Below are 18,814 nucleotides of genomic sequence, written 5' to 3'. Positions count from 1 at the left end.
TAATAGAGGGTTGGAGCAAATGATCTTTGAAGCCTCTTTGAAGGTGTAAATGTCTAAGATAGTGTGATCCATCAAGTAATTCTGTACCATATGTTGTTCGGTAAATATTTGAACCAAGTTGTGAGGCTTTTTGGGGGATAAGACTATTTTTTAAATAATATATCAATAAACTGTCCTTAGCCCCACTAATTAATGCAACACTTCACATATCCATGTGTTATTTTCCACTTGAAGAGTTTATTTTTTATTTATTATACACATAATTGGAAAAGTTCCTTAGAAACTTGAAAAGCAGTTTGCTATTTTGTCTGCTTTCTTAAAAATCTTATAGTTCAGAGTTCAGCAGAAGCCCTTATTAAGAAGGCAGTAAGAGGATAAAAGGGTGAAGGTAATATAAAATGCTGCATTATGAAGGTCTAATTGTATATTATTTGGCAAGAAATACCTCTTTTGTCCTGTCTGCCTTATAGTAAACTTCTTCAGGTAGCAATGTAACTAAGACCTTGTTTCCAATGGACTCTTCACTACATGACCTTACTTATTTTTGCCATTGTAGCCCAAAAATGTCCAACAACACGAGAAGGTTCAGAAAGCCAGCACGGAGGGAGTGGCCATCCAGGGTCAACAGGGAACCCGGCTTCTGCCCGAGCAGCTCATTAAAGAGGCCTTTATCCTCAGTGACCTCTTCGACATTGGAGAACTAGCAGCTGTCGAGCTTCTCCTCGCTGGTAGGTTGCCGTCTAACGGAACCTACAGTAAGGTGGTGAGAACCAGACAATTACTCATCGGAGTTTAAGGTCGTGCATCATTTAGATTCCAGAATAGTTTCTAAGATGCCATTCATTTGAAAAACTGTATTCAAAATGTTTCCTTTTGTTTCCCTTTGGCTAATGGAAGGCTTTAGTGACTGGAAGCATGAAGGTAGCTTAACTTTTAATATAAGCTTTTACATAGTTGTTCTCTAGCAAAGAATCATTGGCTGCATCTGAGAAATGCTATAGCAGCACAAAGCATTTATTGTCGTATAATGAGGCAGAAGGGAAGGTCATTGCTTNGGTCGTGCATCATTTAGATTCCAGAATAGTTTCTAAGATGCCATTCATTTGAAAAACTGTATTCAAAATGTTTCCTTTTGTTTCCCTTTGGCTAATGGAAGGCTTTAGTGACTGGAAGCATGAAGGTAGCTTAACTTTTAATATAAGCTTTTACATGGTTGTTCTCTAGCAAAGAATCATTGGCTGCATCTGAGAAATACCATAGCAGCACAAAGCATTTATTGTCGTATAATGAGGCAGAAGGGAAGGTCATTGCTTTTTTTTTGAGTTTGCTTTTTGAGGGGGTGATTTAGATAATGACTAGGACAAAATAAGGTAATTTCAATGATGCTGAGTTCTAGGAAGAAAATAAAGCGAGGCAGTGGAAGATAGATGGAGGCAAGTGGAATAGAGTACTCAGAGAAGGCCTCAGTGACGCTGGGGCATTTGACCTGGCCTTCGTGATGACAGGTGCCAGGGTTGTCGGGGAGGGAGGTTCTAGGCAGAGCGGACAGTAGGTGCCTGAGGTGAGGACAGAGGCATTTGAAAGGGTAAAAAGGACACTGGGAACATTAGGGGTGAGGGCAGAGTGAAGGGAGACGAGAACAGAGCGCGGATCCGACCCCGCTCAGTCTTTTTATAAAAATGTTTTAAAATTGATTTTAGAGAGGAAGGCGGGAGGGAAGAGAGTGAGAAGCATCAATTTGTTGTTCCACTTATTGATGGATTCATTGGTTGGTTCTTGTATGTGCCCTGCCCAGGTATTGAACCCACAACCTTGGTGTATTGGGATGATGATCTAACCAGCAGAACTATGTGCACAGGGCTGGACCTTGTTCAGTCATTCAGGCCATGAAAATTATTTGGATTTTATTCTAATTGCAGTTTTAAGCAGGAGATTTCATTTAGAATAACTTTGAGATTGTTTCTTTGGCTACTATATAGAAAAAAATGGAGATTTCCAAATAAGAAATTCATTTTCATTATAACAGAAGAGCTGCATGAAGAAGCCATGTAGACACTGTAATTGAAACAAAGTCTAATGCGGCTGCCACACATGAGGCTGCATTAGAAGAAGTGTGACATTGAGAATAAATAAGGTAGTTTTCCCACTCTGTGATGGGGATGTTAACTGAACAGGCTCGAGTTTTGAGTTTAACTCAGAATTTTTGTTTAACAAACGTTTGTTTTTTGCATACCATTGGGCTAGGCACTGTGTTAAGCTTCCAGGGATATAAAGATGAACCAAACCTCCACTAGCGTAAAGGAGCTCAAAGTCTAGTTATGGAGAGAGACATGGAAGCAAATAATCACAACACCATTAAGTGCATTGATGCAGGTTTGTGCCAGATTTAGTGATGGTCTGGAGGGCAGACGATTACACTGACCTTGGGTTGTACAGGGAAGTCTTCACAAAGATGTGAGGCTTAAGGTAGGTGTTGAAAAGTGAGTCGGCGTAAGTCAAATGGAATAGGTGTGCCCTTAGGAGGACCAAGGTCATCCAGACGGAAGCAGTTACCTGCATAGAGGTGTGGAGCAGTGAGATGGATTTGGGGAACAGAAGGGAGTGGAGGGGTAATTAAGGGGAGAAAAAGCCATAGGAAATGAGACTGAAACTATAGGCAGGGTGCTTTAAAAAAAAAAAAAGACCAAGTGGAACTTACTCAGAGGAGAACAGTTAAAAGGGTCAGTGACAAAGATGAAACAGAAAAGACTCTAGGGAAAGAAACTTCTAAATATTGCAAAGACTTCCTGTGAAAGAGAAGGAAACAGTGGGTGGATGTTTGAAGTAGAGGACCCTCAGGGGCCCTTAGTCCCTGGGAGTCTGTGATTTCTTTGAACCTTGGTACAGTGATTTTTGTCTCATCCGAAGCACCTAAGTAAGCACTTGCTTACTAAATTATTTCTCAACTCCATTTTCTAGGAGAGCACCAGCAGCCACACTTTCCTGGCCTCACCAGAGGATTAGTAGCTGTTCTTTTGTATTGGGATGGAAAGCGGTGCATTGCAAATTCCCTGAAAGCTTTGATACAGTCCAGACGAGGGAAGACGTGGACCCTCGAACTCAGGTCTGTGTGCTTCTTAGGATTTCAGGGGTTCATTGGACACTACCTGGAGAATTATAATTAAAAATCTTTCATTAATATGTATGATTTAAGTAATGTGTGTAACATAAGTCATAAATGCTCTCTGTCTCTGCTGAGACTGACACAACGTACTTAAATGTACTCTACTTTGTTTACAAATAAAAGATAATTCAGTTGTTTGTGGTTAGAAGCTTATTAGAATTCAGTGATCCAAGAAGGATGAAAAAAGCTAGGTCACAATCCATCGGCTGTTTCCAGTAGCACAACATACTGTCAAAAGAGCGTTTGCCGTATCCATCTAATGAGGAAGTATAAGCATTACTAGTCATTATAATTTTGTTTATTGATTTTTTTTCATTGCAGTCCAGAACTGGTTTCCATGACAACACGCTTTACAGATGAGCTGATGGAGCAAGGGCTGACTTACAAAATCCTTACTCTGGTGTCACAGATTGATGTGAACAATGAGTTCGAGAAACTGCAGCGCGAGAGAGGTTTGGGCAGTGAAAAGCATCGCAAAGAGGCAAGGTTTCACATGATCGATTCATGGGTTGTCCGATCTCGGAGGCAGAAAAGTCCTGACAGTTAGACCGTTTTTCTGGTACGGGCGTAGGAAAACGAACAACGTATGTTGAAGTACTTAGGCCACTGTGTCTGTGAAATAATAGACCAGCGGTTGTTTGAGCTTCATTCTAGTCCCTTTGCGCCATTGTAGCTCTTCTTTTGGAGTGAACTCTTCAGGAAATTGGTTTTCCCACACAGGAGCTTGGGGCTTAAGAACGAGGAATTAACAATAGGGTTTGTTCAGAATTTCAGAGCTGAGATGGTAAGACTTAGATGCATGTATTTAGTTAGCCTTTATAAAAGATAGGTTTTAGAGTAAGACCAGGCTTTGGTGTGACTTAGTCGTGTATTTCCATTTTACACCTACTGAACTGTGCCATTTGTTTCTAGGTCTCTGACCTCATCAGGGAGTGCAGGCAGGCTCTGGCCGAGAGCCTGTTCGCCTGGGCTTGCCAGTCCCCTCTGGGCAAAGATGACACTCTGCTCCTGATCGGGCATTTGGAAAGAGTGACAGTCGAGGCCAACGGCTCCTTGGATTCCGTGAATCTGGCGCTTCTGATGGCACTCCTGTACTGCTTCGACACCAGCTTCGTAGAGCAGAACATAGAGGAACGCGACGGTACTGGGTTGCGTGCCTATTACTACTTGTTTCCAAAAATCAGATGTAAAGTTGTGGGCATAACATTTAAGAAGGGTGATATTTGACCTGCTAAAGTTAAAAATTGTACTTTTTATTCCTTTGTGTACAATTCACTTATATTTGAATATAGAGGGTGTGGCACAAATAACGCCCCTTTTTATTATGAAATCTTATTACAGAATTATAAGATGTAAATTATGTAACATAACAGTATCACACTCAAACACACCATATGACATTTTAGGTGAAATGTTCAAATTGAAAGTACAAATTTTTACACCCATATTATTACCCTACCACCTACACTCAAGCAGGCATTAAATCTGCTGGACCCTGTGTGTGTTTTAATCGAATATTTTATTGTTGTCTATCACAGTTGTCCCAATTTCCCCCCCTTTACTCTCCACCACCCACCTTAGGTGCTATATTTGGATATTTAGATATGAGATTACATTTAGAAAATAATTATAGTCCTGTTTGATGTTTCTATTGTCTTCTGGTTCTGGAATGGGAAAGGGTTAAAGGTTATGTAATACATATTCATGAGTTACGCGTGCCCAATTTACTTAATTGCTGTTTCTCCACTGTTTATTTACATTTCAAATCTTTCAAGAAGACATTCTAGGAGAGAGCTATCATTTTTAGTAATATATCATCTTTGACTTTTATTTTCTCTGAAGCAGATAAAATTTTACTTGGTAATCACATAACCAATTACTGCTCAGAACTGAGGATCTTAGAAATAATTCCCTCATATAAAACAGAAAACTGTACTTGAATAAAAGAAATAATTCCCTCAGAGAAAGATTATTACCATTTAGTGTAATACATATTAATTAGCATTCCAGTAATTAGCCACTGTTCACTTGATTGTGTCATCTACTGTGTCATTAGGTATATGAGGAGGGTGGATATTTGCCTGTCACCTTTGGTGCCTGTCTTGAGCCACCAGGACAGGCTCATTTAAAACACAGCCGCCCCCCTCCAGTCGGGGTCACACAGCACTTCCTGTGTCACACAGTAAGCAGCACCTGTGCTCATCCGGGAATGTGCTCCGTAGCACATTGGTCCGATTTCCTGCAGCGAATCAGGAGTTACGTAGGGGTAGGCTGGATTAATGAAAGCCTGTAAACGGGACCTTCCACAGACAGTGAAATGCCTGGGAACTTTCACAGCCTAACAAAGATACAAAGGTTTGGGCACTAGGTTGTGATTGTATCCATTTCAGGTGCTTAGCTTGATGAACTCATTTGTAATTTCTGTTGTCTGAATATCATTGATTAATAAATGGGAGGAGTGAGTTATTAGTGCATGTAGAGTAGTAGACAGAAACTTTCGAAGTGTAGGAAATTAAATGAAAACTGTGTGCTTAGCCCTCGCCTGTGTGGCATGGCTGGCTGGAGCATCCTTCTGCGCCCTGGAAGGTCATGGGTTTGATTCCTGGTCAGGTCACTTGCCTAGTTCAGGGTTTGGTTTCAGGTCGAGGCATGTACAGGAGGCAACCCATTGATGTTTCTCTCCCTGCCTCTCAAAAAAATCAATAAATGTATCCTCAGGTTAGGATTTAACAACATCAACAAAAAAAAAGAATGTTCTTGAAGGTTGTGAACTAATTATTCACCAGATGACCTCAAAAGGAAGTATAGGAAGATAAGTGAAATCTTGGGTGGTCAGTGGTGTTTCTCATTTATTTATTTATTAGTATTCAGAATTCTGTGCTTGTTTGAAGTACCACAGTACACCTGAACTGTAACTTGAAAATTAATTATTATTTGGCTATTTCATTTATGTTACAATCAAAGTAGTTACTTACTTGCAGTTTGCATTCCTGTTTTTGGTCAGTTTTTACTTGATATTTTAAATTCAGGTTGGCTTATTTATCTAGTAAGTTTCTAATATTTTGACCTTTAAGTAGCATTGATTTCTATTTGAGAATTTATATACTGAAAATAGGAGTAGCTCTTTATTTTTCTAATTTATTTGTAGTACACTTAAAACCCATAGAAAATAATGCAATTAAAAGTTAGGATTATTAATATCTTTTGTTTTTGTTTTGTGTGCAGTTTTCACGGTAGTATAAATTTTGGTTTTTCAAACCTTCATATCAGTTAGTCATAATTCTTTAACAAAAATTCTGTGATGTTTCTGGCTTTTAGACATTAGTTCTCTATATCAAAGTGAAAACTTTTCTGCTTTATTGGTACAGTGGTCTGGTTTTGTGTTTTCAGATATGATTCAGCAGCTCCCCCTGTTGACAGAGAGGCAGTACATTGCTACCATCCACTCTCGCCTTCAAGACTCACAGCCTTGGAAGCTGCCGGGGCTGCAAGCCACTGTCCGACTTGCCTGGGCCCTGGCACTGCGGGGAGTGTCTCAGTTACCTGACGTGACAGGTGAGTTGATTGTAGGTGATCTTGGTATGGGAAGGAACGTATCAGTTGTAACGGTATTTTGGAAGGGCTGTTATTTTTGCCACATTTAAGCATGAGCGTAGGAAGATATCCAGAACTGTATTAAATGAAACTTTGTAAGGTGGTGAAATACAGCTTTTTTTCCCCTTGTCTCCCAAAGATTTTGTATGAAATATTTTTTTCCCTTGAGTACAATACGTTAGAAAGGCGGTTTTCGAGTCAACCGAGAATGGATGGGGGATTCTGACTTGGCAGTTCACTGCCCACTGCGGCGTATCCTGCTCCGCTGTTTGCCTTCGTGTGACCACCGTGCTCAAGCAGTGGTGCGCACTCACGGGGCGAGACCTGTGCTCTCGTTGTCATTTGAAGTCTCACAGTGGTCACTTGTTTTTACGGTAAATCTGGAGATACTTTATTAAAGTTTACCATCCATGTCAGTGTTTTCTAGTCCTGGGTGTCAGCTGATCCCACTGTCTTACCAGTTGTGTGAGTCTGGAAGCTTTTGTACACTAGTGCTGTGCTGTCTCCGAGGGGGCTGCGGAAAGCATTTTCCGTATTAGCAGATTTTCTTTGGCCAAGTGGCTTTGTATTAAAGGTGATAGGTGGCTGATCAGACATTTATAATCATGTACAAATTCTGTTTCTGGAGTCTAATTTTGAAATGACCCTTTAAACTTTCAAGTGGCTATATGATGCTTCATTAAATCCATGTGCTACAATTTACTATACTATTGCCCTGACCTTGAGAGGCACGATAGAACGAATGACAGCCGACTGTGGAATAGTAGGTGGGAGTGGGCTGGGAATCCGAACTCTGTTTCAACTCCAGGGTCTTTGGCTACTTAATCTCTAGCTTTACATGCTCATACCCTTTTATAAGCTTTGGTAATTAGGGATATTATAATTAACATTTATAAACTATAATTTTTTGTGAATTTGAATTTGAAAAATTGCTATACAAGCTGAATTGTTTATCTTATATTTCAGAAATGGGCATTTTTTGAAATACTAGAGAAGTTTTAACAAAAATCTCAATTTAAAAAAATTGGTTCCCACTCTGTTCATAGACTTCTTAAAATTTTATCAAACATGTTTATTACATTAATTTATAAAGAATGTTTGGAATTATGGTAAACTTTTATAAAGTTTGGATATGCTGATTTGAACATTAAGACTCAATTTACATTGTTATTGATGCCACTTATTACCTAGTCTTCCATAAATAGTCTTGAATAGATCATCATGCAATTTTAATTTCAACATTTATAAATTCAGGTGACGATTTGGAATTATTGTTATTATTAATATTTACTTAATTGGTAACTTCCGTCATCATTATTACTCATAATAAGAATTAAGAAACTATTTTGTTCTCAAGGAGTTTGTATGGAATGGATAGGTATGTGGGTTTCATTTCAAAGGGCAGAACAAAACATAAACCAGAAAAAAGACCCTTGCTTTCCCTCTGGTCGAGATTACCCTGGCGTAGCTCTATTCCAACCCTTTCCAAGGCAGTGAAGACACTTTCGGGAGCACACTGTGTTTGCCTTTGGCCTGATTGTCAGGCAGAGTCAGCTGTGTCGCGGTCTCTTTCCAAAGCCAGATCACCACAGACTCACCTCGCAGTTTCATGTGCGAAATTTAGGAGAAGTCATCAGCAGTGTGTTTCTGGACGGAAGGACACAACTTCACCTAAGACATACTGTTACTAGGAAAATTGAATGTAAGATCAAGTCTCTCTAGATAAAACTGCCAATTTAGGTGAGTGTGTGGACTGTGAGTGGTGATCCTTTTCAGATAAAACATGGCTAAAAGCTTACGGAGTAAGTGGAAGAGGAACTTGCGTGCTGAAAAGAGGAAAAAGAATGCCCCGAAGGAACTTAGCAGACTAAAGAGTACCCTTAAAGTAGACGCTGGCGTGTTCATGAAAGATGTTCAAGAGATAGCAACTGTGGTGGTGCCCAGGCATTCTCAAGTGGAAACCCAGTGTGTGGTGAAAGATGAAAAAGATGACATGAAAATGGAGATTGACATTAAGAGAAACAAAAAGAGTCTTCTCGGCCAGCATGGACAGTACCCCCTATGGGTGAACCAGAGGCAGAGAAAAAGGCCGAAGGCCAAGCGAGAGAAGGAGAAGGGGAAAAGAAAAGCAAAAGCAGTGAAGGCGGCTAAGGGGTTGGCCTGGTAGACTTGTAAAAACGTGAAACGTGGCCCAAGGGACAGGTCTTTGGTTAGAATGTATACACTGATTTCAGCTTCTGCCAAATGGAGACTTTGTTTCTGTGTTGTAACTGGGCCTTTTTCTTCAGTTCAAACTCAACATAACTCCTTAAATTTGTTTTGGAAACGTAAATAAAATATTTTCTTTGAGGAGTGAAATCCATATTGATATTTTAATTGGATGCCATTGGTAAGTAAGGATTATCAGATATCAAAATTCTACCAAGTACTAATGCACTTGTGGCTGTTTTGGGTATTAGTAAAGATAAATGATACACTAACCCAGATTTGAAGAAAACTATATAGTGTTATTTAAAAATACAGTATCAGTGGATTTTACAAGTAGTACTTCTTTGAGTTTTGGTTTTGTATGATTTATAATAAAAGGTATTTTGTTTAGATCTTGGAAAACAACAACAACAACACTGCCAATTTATAGTAGACCCGAAGGACAGAAAATGTGTTCACTGCACCATTGGGGTGCATGCCACGCCATGTTGCGGAAAGTCTACGGATAAAAGTCCCAGTTTCTTCAGCAAATAAAGGGCAAGGGGAATATTTTAAAGGTTTAGGAGGAGCCTATAGTCATATCAGTTAGTTGCAATATGTAGCTCTTATTTGGATTCCGATTGAAGCAAACAAACTGCACAAAAGATAAAAAGCAGAAAACAAAACCAGAATCTTCCATAACATTTATGAGACAATTGTAAATTTGAGTACTGTCTGGATATTTGATACCGAGGAATTATTTTTTTAAGATACGATCATTATCGTATTGTATGTATGTGTGGTTTATTTTCTTTTTAAAGTACCTTTGAGTTGCATGCTGAAATACAAGTGAAATGTTAAATTGTCTGGAATGTGCTTGACTCTGATTTTGGTGGAGAGGGAGGCTGCATGGAGGTCTAGATGGAACGAGATGCTGTATGGGTAATATTAAAGCTAGCTGCTGGTGTAGCTCAGTGGATTGAGCACAGGTCTGTGAACCAGAGGATCGCAGTTCGATTCCCAGTCAGGGCACATGCCTGGGTTGCAGGCTGGTTCCCTGCAGGCCAACTCCCAGCAGGGGATGCATGAAAGGCAACCATACATTGATGTTTCTCTCCCTCTCCTTTCCCTCTAAAGATAAATAAATAAAAATCTTTATTAAAAAAAAAAGCTAGCTGATGGGCAGGTGGAGGTTTTGTTTTGTTTTTTTTTAACATAATTTGAAATTTCCAAACAAAAACCTAAAAAAATTATAAGTAGACCGACCAGTTTATCTTTAGGTTAAGAGTTGCTTTTCAATTTTTGCTACTTGACCACCAAATTAGTAGAGTTAGTAGGTGGTTGTGTTCGGGTTTTGGTCTCATTTACTGGCTGTGAAAACTTTTTCTGGACGACCAGATCATTTCACTGACTGAGACTGAAGCCTTAGCATCATTTTCAGATGTTCATGTTTTGGTAGTAGCACCCTGACTACATTAGGGTCACACCATAGATCTCTGAAGTAATTTTTCATCATTCACGATGTTACTGTGAAGAGTATGTGGTTTTCTAATGTACTTTTTCAGCATTTCTTTGGGGTTTGTGAGTCAGAGTTAAATCCAATTTGGTGCATAGCACATGCTAGGAGGTTGGGCAGTTTTGAAACATCAGGATGTTACGAGATACTGTAATCTAGTTTGTTTTATATTTGTGTTTTTGAAAGATTTTGCTTGTCATCTAGTTTGGTAACTTTTCTTCCACGTGCTGTTTTTCCAAATACATTTCTAGCTCTCGCTGAATTCACGGAGGCAGATGAAGCGATGGCGGAGCTCGCGATCGCTGACAACGTCTTCCTCTTCCTCACCGAGTCCGTCGTGGTGTCAGAACACTTCTATCAGGAGGAGTTTTACATTCGGAGAATCCACAATCTCATCACAGATTTCCTTGCGCTTATGCCAATGAAGGTCGGTGAAATAATTTAGGATGAGTAAAAAAAGTAGTAGAAGAATTTTATAAAGTAATTTAAAATTTATCAATGAGGCCCTAGTGGGTGTAGCTCAGTGGATTGAGCGTGGGCCTGCGAGCCAAAGAATCACGGTTCGATTCCCAGTCAGGGCACATGCCTGGGTTGCAGGCCAGTTCCCAGCAGGGGACACGTGAGAGGCAACCATACGTTGGTATTACTCTCCTTCTCTCCTTCCCTTCCCCTCTAAAGATAAATAAATAAAATCTTTAAAAAAACTTATCAGTGAAACTAACATTATATTCTAGAAACTAATAAAATCTTTTAGTATAGACTATAATTGGACAGAGGTTATGTTACAGCTTGTGAATTAGTTTGTGATTCGTGAAAATGAAATAATGAAACCTGTTAACTGAGAATAAGCTAAAAGAAATATTTCACATTGAGAGCGGTTTATAATGAGAAAGTAATAATTCAATGAAAATGTTGAATGGGTAGGACATTATTAATGCCATGCTACCCTAGGGGTTGATGCTGAGTTGCTTTATTTGTATTTCTATACAGAATTTTGGAAGCCACAGTGGAAAATCTCCTTGCACAGATAATTGTTTAGATTCTCAATTATAGTATATAAATGGGCTTCTGTGCTGATACAGGTAACATATAGATTATAGAAGTTAATGCAAAGGCTACTTTTGAATAAAAGTGATCCAAAAAAGGATTCTTAGAGCCATTTCAGACAGTTCCTTCGTAACAGGTGCTCTCTGTGCCTTTCATTCCAAGAAAGCCATCAAATTGGTAGCAGGAAATAAAGGAGGGAGTGAGGTCCTATACAACCACTTTTTGTGTGTGTATTTTAAGAAGCACTCTTTAAGGATCTACGTGTGTAATGCTCTTGCGTGGTTCTGATACCATTCCCCTTGAAAAACGTAAAGCAAATGGGAAAAAATACGGATATGGCAATAAACAATCAAGGACTCAAGTGCTAATACATTCTTTAATGAATCCTGTGTATTGAGTTTCTGGTGTTTCCAGGTAGTGTGATAGGAGTTGTGAAGAAGACGAGTAGGAGACTCATTTCCCTGCCAGCGAAGAACTTATAACCTAGCTGGAGAGATAAGATATACACACAGAAAGCGTAGGTAGTAACAGTAAGTGAATGAGCGGTATAGACAGTAAGTTACTATGGACTCATTTGAGCTGAAGGTAGCTCACTCAGGACGAGGATAGTCAAGGGACACAGCAGAAACTGGGCCCTCATCAACCGTGAAGGACTTGGTAGATTAACCTCACACAATGCTGGAACAGGAAGAAGCCTGCTAATCCTCTCGTTTTACATTTGCAGGAATGAAGCCTTGGAAGGGTTAGGGCTTAATGCTTTTCCTAATTACTAGTACAGATTGGACTTTGGTTATGGAATGATAATGGTATCTGGAAATGAAGGATGAGGATAATTTGAATATATAAAATCGTAAATGGCTTGGATAGGGCACACAATTTATTCACACAAATCCGGAATACTAGAATTTTTTTTTAAATATTTTATTTATTTATCTTTAGAGGGGAAGGGAAGGAGAGAGGGAGAGAAACATCAATGTATGGTTGCCTCTGCCGAGGACACACAATGTGTCGTGTGTCCCCTGCCAGGAACTGGCCTGCAACCCAGGCATGTGCCCTGACTGGGAATCGAACCTTGATCCTCTGGTTCGCAGGCCCGCGCTCTAGAATTTTTAAAAATAGCTGTAGGATTATTCTTGAATGAGCTTTGGTGGTTTGCGACTTTGTCCATTTCATTCAAATTGGTTGGTATAAAGTTTTCTTTAATATTCCTGTATTAAATTTTTCATGCCTATAGGATGTGTGGTGATGTTTCCTCTTTCATTCTTAATATTGGTAATTTGTATCTTCTCTTTTTTAATTAACCTAGCTAAAGGTTTATACATTTTACTGATTTTTCCCAATGAACCCGCTTTGGCTTCGTTGATTTTCTTATACTTTGTTTAAGTATTTTTTATTTTTGTTCTTTACTACAATCTTCCTTTTGCTTCCAGTTTAATTTGCTTCCTTCTCATTTCAGTTTCTTAAGGTGGTAGCTTAGATTATTGACTTGAAACCTCTTTTGTTTCTAATGGAAGCACTTAATGTTATATATTTATCTCTAATTATAGCTTTAGCTGTGTCACAAAAATTTTTAAAATTTTTTATTGATTTTAGAGAGACAGAAGAAGAAATTAGAGAGAGAGTAAGAGAGAAACATTGACTTGTTGTTCCATTTATTCATGCATCATTAGTTGATTCTTGTATGTACCCTGACTGGGGGTCGAACCCACAACCTTAGAAAATCTATATGATGCTCTGACCAACTGAGCTACCTGGCCAGGGCCTGTGTCACAAACTTTGATATGTTGTATTTTCTTTTTTGTTTAATTTAATATATTTTCCAATTTTCCTCGAGACTTCTTTGATTGGTGGGTTGATAGTATTGTCAAGTCTTTCGTATTCATGCTGCTTTTCTGCGTATTTGTTCTCCTGAATATTGAGAGAGGAGTGTTGGAATCTCCAACTATAATTTTAGATTTATCGAGTGATAATTTTTTGTAAGGGAGAAGTAGTTTCTGATTTCAGTTGGCATGTAGTTCACACAGATGTTGTAAGGTAATGTTTCTCAACCAGAGTGTATTTGGGAAGAGCGGGGCCGGTTTTGCTTGTCACTAGGTCTGTAGTGTTGTTGGTGGCTAGTAGGTAGTCCCGGGATGCTAACCCGTCCTACAGGTTCAGGGTAATCCAACCCAGGGAGGAAACATTCTGCCCAAAACGTCAGTTAATGTCCCCATGGGGAAACACTGTAGAAAAACTCAACCTCTCTATGCTGGGGAAATGCTTTGAAATTTGAAGATACTGATATTATAAATTACAGCATGTATGAGAGACAGCCGATCAATGTTTCTCTTTCACATCAATGTTTCTCTTCCTCTTTCCTCCCTTCCCCTCTCACTAAAAATAAATAAAATCTTTTAAAAAGATACTATAAATTGTGGATAGTAGTGTAATAAAATTGCTGGTGTATTTCTTCATGCCATTAAAGTAAAAGTTGGTATTTAAACAGTTTGTCTTTTATGTAACCACTTTTACATTGTTGCCTGATTTCCTGGTTTCAGTACTATTCCCTCATGCAGTAAATTTACATGTCACACCCTATGTAACATATTTATTAGGTGAAGCAGTTGCGGAATCGGGCCGATGAAGATGCCCGAATGATTCACATGAGTATGCAGATGGGCAACGAGCCCCCCATTTCGCCGAGGAGGGATCTGGAGCACCTAATGCTCTTGGTAAGCCATTCCGTTGGATGCCTTGTCCTCTCCTTCTTGCTGGATTTTTCTCCCAACTTTGAAAGTCTTGACCCACTGTCTTAGGTGAATTCATCAAAAATGTAAATTTTCATTGAAAAGTAAGTTTTGAGTTACATGCACCTTCCCACAGTCCTTGTTTACTCTCTGCAGATTGGGGAGCTGTACAAGAAGAACCCTTTCAACCTGGAGCTTGCCCTGGAATACTGGTGCCCCTCCGAGCCCCTGCAGACGACCACGCTCCTGGGCTCCTACCTCGGCGTGGCTCACCAGCGCCCTCCTCAGCGCCAGGTGCGCTCTGACTGGTTTCCTTTTCCACTCTGAGATGGTAGTCGGGAGTTCGGAAACATGGAAAATGTTTTCTCCTGATTTATTGCTGTGAACACAAATGGCCACTAGTGTGACTTTTAGAAACTTACACTGTTTCCTTTTATTCAAGGAGATCTGAATCTCTTACAGTTGAGTTCTGATTATCTTGCAGTTCATGGAGTCAGGCTTTATAATGTACTAGGTATGTGTCAGATCAGGGGAGACTGGAAGGTGTCTGGTCTCTTCATGTGTAACTTGTTTGCGTTTCATTAGTACGAGCCTGTCTCCTGCAGGCATGACAACAACCGGTGCATCTCATTCTTAACGGGTCGGAGAACACAGGAGAGGTGCGAGTACTAAAGGAGAAAGCTGAGAAGTTATCATGGCTGACAGAAGGCCTATGAGTCAGTAGATAAGGAGGAAAAAGCTCATTTTCTATCCTGTATTAACCAAAGTAAAGTAGGAAATAGCAAATTAGATGGCTTGCCATATCTGTCTTTGGGATTTCCTCTTCTAGAACTTTCCATGCGTTTCATTTTCATTTGTGCTAGAGCCTAAGATCAGATGCCATTTATTTTACTGTATTTGTTATGCATTTTTTCATTTTTCTCTCCATTTAAAAAATGTTTTAGAAAATGATTTATTCAGCTTTTTTAATCCTCACCCAAAGATATGCTTGTTGATTTTAGAGAGAGAGGAAGGGGTAGGGGAAGGGTGGAGAGAAAGAAACATGGGTGTGAGAGAGAAACACCAATGGGTGCCTGCCCGGATGTCCCCCAAGCAGGGATTGAACCTGCAACCTAGGTATGTGCTCTGACCAGGGTCGAACCTGCAGCCTTTTGGTGTATGAGACGATGCTCCAATCAACTGAGCCACCTGGCCAGGGTGGTTTTATTAACATTTTTAAAGATTTAAAAAAGAACTTTGTATTATGAAAATTTTCAACCATGGAAGAGAAATTAATTCTAATGAACATCCAACATCTTAGTTTAATAGGTATTAATATCATGCCATGTTTGCTTCATCTACTGTTATTTTTACTACTTTTATCTTGCTGGAGTACGTTGAAGTGAATTATAGGCAGCATGAGATATTGGTGCCTTCTTGTTGGTGAAGTTCGTATCTCTTAGAAATGAGAGTATTTTTTTTGTAATTACAAATTTGTTATTACACCTAACAGATTGAACAATAATTTCCAGATACATGTGTAATTTCAGCTTAGAGTTCCAGCTAATGTGTCTGAATAATATTTTTATCTGTTGATAATAGATGTAAGGAATAAGCAAGAAAAAGAGAAACACTAACAAGGCGGACTTGCAGAACAGGAGTGTAGGAACACGGTATTGGCTGGAACACTGACAAAATATGTTCAGGTTACTATCGAAAATTCTTTCAGGTTACAAGGTCTTTATACTGAATTTGACTGGAATTTAGAACTCTGATTTCTAGGTTTATTTTTGAATTTGCAGGTTACTTTTATATCGGTAAATTTTTTCAGTTTTGCATATTTAGAATGTGACTAGTCTTATGTTCTCTGACATTGAGGTGTTTGGGGAAAAAGCATACCTTATATTCACAAAAATATTCTGTAATTGCATGAAATTGGTAATAACAAGGTTGAAAAAGCTAATTTCCTTAAGTAGAATACCAGATTATTTTGGCTTTTGGGGGTTAGTTAAATCAGAGTACTTTGTTAGTTTTAGTTAGTATGTAGTGTTTATTAGCTAGTCCGTGTTGCCTTAAATTTAAGATATGCTGTATGTAAACTAATGCTTTCCACCTATTTCAGGTTGTTTTGTCAAAGTTTGTTAGGCAAATGGGTGACCTGTTGCCTCCCACCATCTATATTCCTTACCTGAAAATGCTCCAGGGGTTGGCCAGCGGGCCGCAGTGTGCCCACTACTGTTTCAGCCTGCTCAAAGTCAATGGCAGCGGCCACGGTGAGCAAAGCCCGGGTGTCGTGTAGATTTGTCGTGACGTCCTGGAGTTCCATATCCCTTTGTTTTCAAGACTGTTGGTTATTTGTGATAGTTCTACAGATGTATGAGTTATATTTATAGTCAAAGGGAAAAAGTACAGGGGGGCCGTATGCGCAGTGATGCCTTGATTATGGTCTCACAGATTGGGGAATTTTATCATTTGCCTTATAACATACAGTCCAGTTTACGAAGTCAAAATTAATACTTAAATTTTTTTTACATTTCATTTATTTATGCTTAGAGGGGGAGGGAAAGAGAGAGGGAGAGAAATATCAACGTATGGTTGCCTCTCTTGAGTCCCCTGCTGGGAACTGGCCTGCAACCCAGGCATGTACCCTGACTGGGAATTGAACCACGATCCTTTGGTTCGCAGGCTCACGCTCAATCCACTGAGCTACACACCAGCCAGGCCCAATACTTACATTTTTTAAAGAGAGCATCTGGTGCCCAGAGCCATATATACAGCCTGCTGCATAATTTTGATTTCTTTATTTTCATAAGTGCTTGTTTTCTAAATGTCTGTGCTTGATGGTTTTTCTTTCGTCCCTCTCCCAGTGTCCTCATTGAACTTTTAGACTTGAGTCTGGTTAAACTAAAAACACTGCAAAAGGGGAGAGAAGGAAATATTTTATTAAACATCTGCTTTCCTTCATAGATGGTACTACTTTTGTTTTCACACTGAGGGAACTGAGGTTGAGAGGTCATTTACCCAGAGTCACGAGTAACTGGGGAGCCGGGATTGGAACTGAGACCCGCCTGGCTGCGGAGATGGTGTCTGGCTGCTCAGTCAAGGCCGGCTGGTCTTACGTGCTGCGCTTCTCCTTGTGGTGCGTGGGTGGAACGAGGAGTGTTGTTCACAGATTGAGGCTGTAGTTAGCTCTCTGTCTGGGAATTTAAGCCCCGCACTTGGGAATTATTTGGTAGGAGGAGTGGCCCTGTACAGTTATGTGACAACACGGAGGGGCTCTGGTTGGGAAGTGGAGAACTGACCTCCAGGGCAGCTCACCTTGGCGTTTACATGGGCACCACCCCTTCTTAGTCCTGAGGAAGATTAATCCAGACTTCTAGCTCACACGTGGATTCTGGCCCGTTTTCAGCACATTGCGTATTTCAGACGAAGGCAAAGGTAGTTGTTGTTGTTTTTTTAATTAAAAATTTTTCTTTATTGATATTAGAGGGAGAGAGAGAAACATTGATTGCTTCATGTATGTGCCCTAACCAGAGATCGAACCTGCAACCTTGGCGTTATTGGGACGATGCTCTAACCAACTGAGCTACCAGCCAGGGCAAAGCAAAATTTATTGTATTAAATTTGTATTCTTCCTCCATTTCCAAGCAAATGCTTAAACATTCTTGAAAGAAAATTTTGTGCTGTCTTTTCTTACAGTTGAAAATATTCAAGGAGCCGGGGGCAGTCCTGTTTCCTGGGAGCATTTTTTTCACTCCTTAATGCTTTACCACGAGCACCTCCGGAAGGATCTCCCGAGTGCAGACAGTGTCCAGTACCGCCACCTTCCTCTGCGCGGCATCACCCAGAAGGAGCAGGACGGACTGATTGCTTTTCTGCAGCTCACGTCTACCATCATTACGTGGGTAGGTGACCCGTCCACAGCGCGTAAGAGTACGATTTTGTTTTCTAGCACAGTGGCATTGTAAGGAGCCCCCAGATTTCTGTGCATCACTAAGTTTGCTAGGGGTAAATTTGGCGCATATGTGGGATTGTGTTTTGTTTTTTCGTTTGGCTTCATTTTTTTATTTCATTGTATAACCCAGTCTTGATGTGGCTTCTTTGTATCCTTAGTTATAAGAATTCTGTTTAGCTCATTTTCTGGTCATTCTCAAGGATGGTGGTTCTATAATTTAGTTATTTTTATTTAGTTCTATAATTTAGTGATTTTTTTCACTGTTCTTTTTTCCCCTTTTATTGACATGATTGGGGTGACATTGGTTTATAAAATTACATGGTCTCAGGTGTATTGGGGTATAATTTCAATATGGGCATCGGAGGGGTTAAGCATGGTGTTTACCTACCCCGCCGACTTTATGGGAAGCTTCCTATAGGATTCTATTCTTCAGGTCTTTGTTTCTTCACCTTTAGAAAGCATAGTTCTAGTAGTCCTATTTATTGCCATCAACTCGTAAGAAAATGGCAACATAAACCTGGAAGAAAATATTTATGAGGGCAAATAAGAATCAGTTGTTGGGTGCTCATCCTTCTAGAAAGTTTCCCTGCGTAGGTGTGGGTGTGTATATGTGTACATATGTGTATATGTGTACATAAAGAATGTTT

General features: G+C 39.7%; 2 protein-coding genes across 2 annotated transcripts in view; both read left to right on the top strand.

Annotated features, from left to right (window-relative positions):
- Window positions 1–18,814, top strand: part of NUP205 (nucleoporin 205) — a 72,828-nt gene that overhangs the window by 5,419 nt on the left and 48,595 nt on the right. Inside the window, exons 3-12 of the mRNA XM_037049137.1 lie at window positions 557–728; window positions 2,959–3,103; window positions 3,485–3,644; window positions 4,076–4,304; window positions 6,554–6,718; window positions 10,712–10,887; window positions 14,102–14,218; window positions 14,390–14,527; window positions 16,335–16,485; window positions 17,912–18,117. Coding sequence (XP_036905032.1) covers window positions 557–728; window positions 2,959–3,103; window positions 3,485–3,644; window positions 4,076–4,304; window positions 6,554–6,718; window positions 10,712–10,887; window positions 14,102–14,218; window positions 14,390–14,527; window positions 16,335–16,485; window positions 17,912–18,117 — 1,659 coding nt within the window. The remainder of the gene's footprint in view (window positions 1–556; window positions 729–2,958; window positions 3,104–3,484; window positions 3,645–4,075; window positions 4,305–6,553; window positions 6,719–10,711; window positions 10,888–14,101; window positions 14,219–14,389; window positions 14,528–16,334; window positions 16,486–17,911; window positions 18,118–18,814) is intronic.
- On the top strand, window positions 8,492–9,106 carry LOC118989116 (uncharacterized protein C12orf31 homolog). Its single transcript, XM_037049138.1, has one exon. The coding sequence runs from the start codon at window positions 8,541–8,543 to the stop codon at window positions 8,922–8,924; it is 384 nt and encodes a 127-aa protein (XP_036905033.1). The 5' UTR covers window positions 8,492–8,540; the 3' UTR covers window positions 8,925–9,106.

The sequence above is a fragment of the Sturnira hondurensis genome, unplaced genomic scaffold, assembly GCF_014824575.4.
Source record: "Sturnira hondurensis isolate 20B ecotype Veracruz unplaced genomic scaffold, ASM1482457v3 Scaffold0006437, whole genome shotgun sequence".
In the NCBI taxonomy this organism is placed as follows: domain Eukaryota; kingdom Metazoa; phylum Chordata; class Mammalia; order Chiroptera; family Phyllostomidae; genus Sturnira; species Sturnira hondurensis.
This window is presented reverse-complemented; position numbering and strand designations above follow the sequence as displayed.

What these genes read in the sequence shown, in the direction of transcription:
- LOC118989116 (XM_037049138.1), top strand. Translation starts at nt 8,541, where the DNA reads ATGGCTAAAAGCTTACGGAGTAAGTGGAAGAGGAACTTGCGTGCTGAA.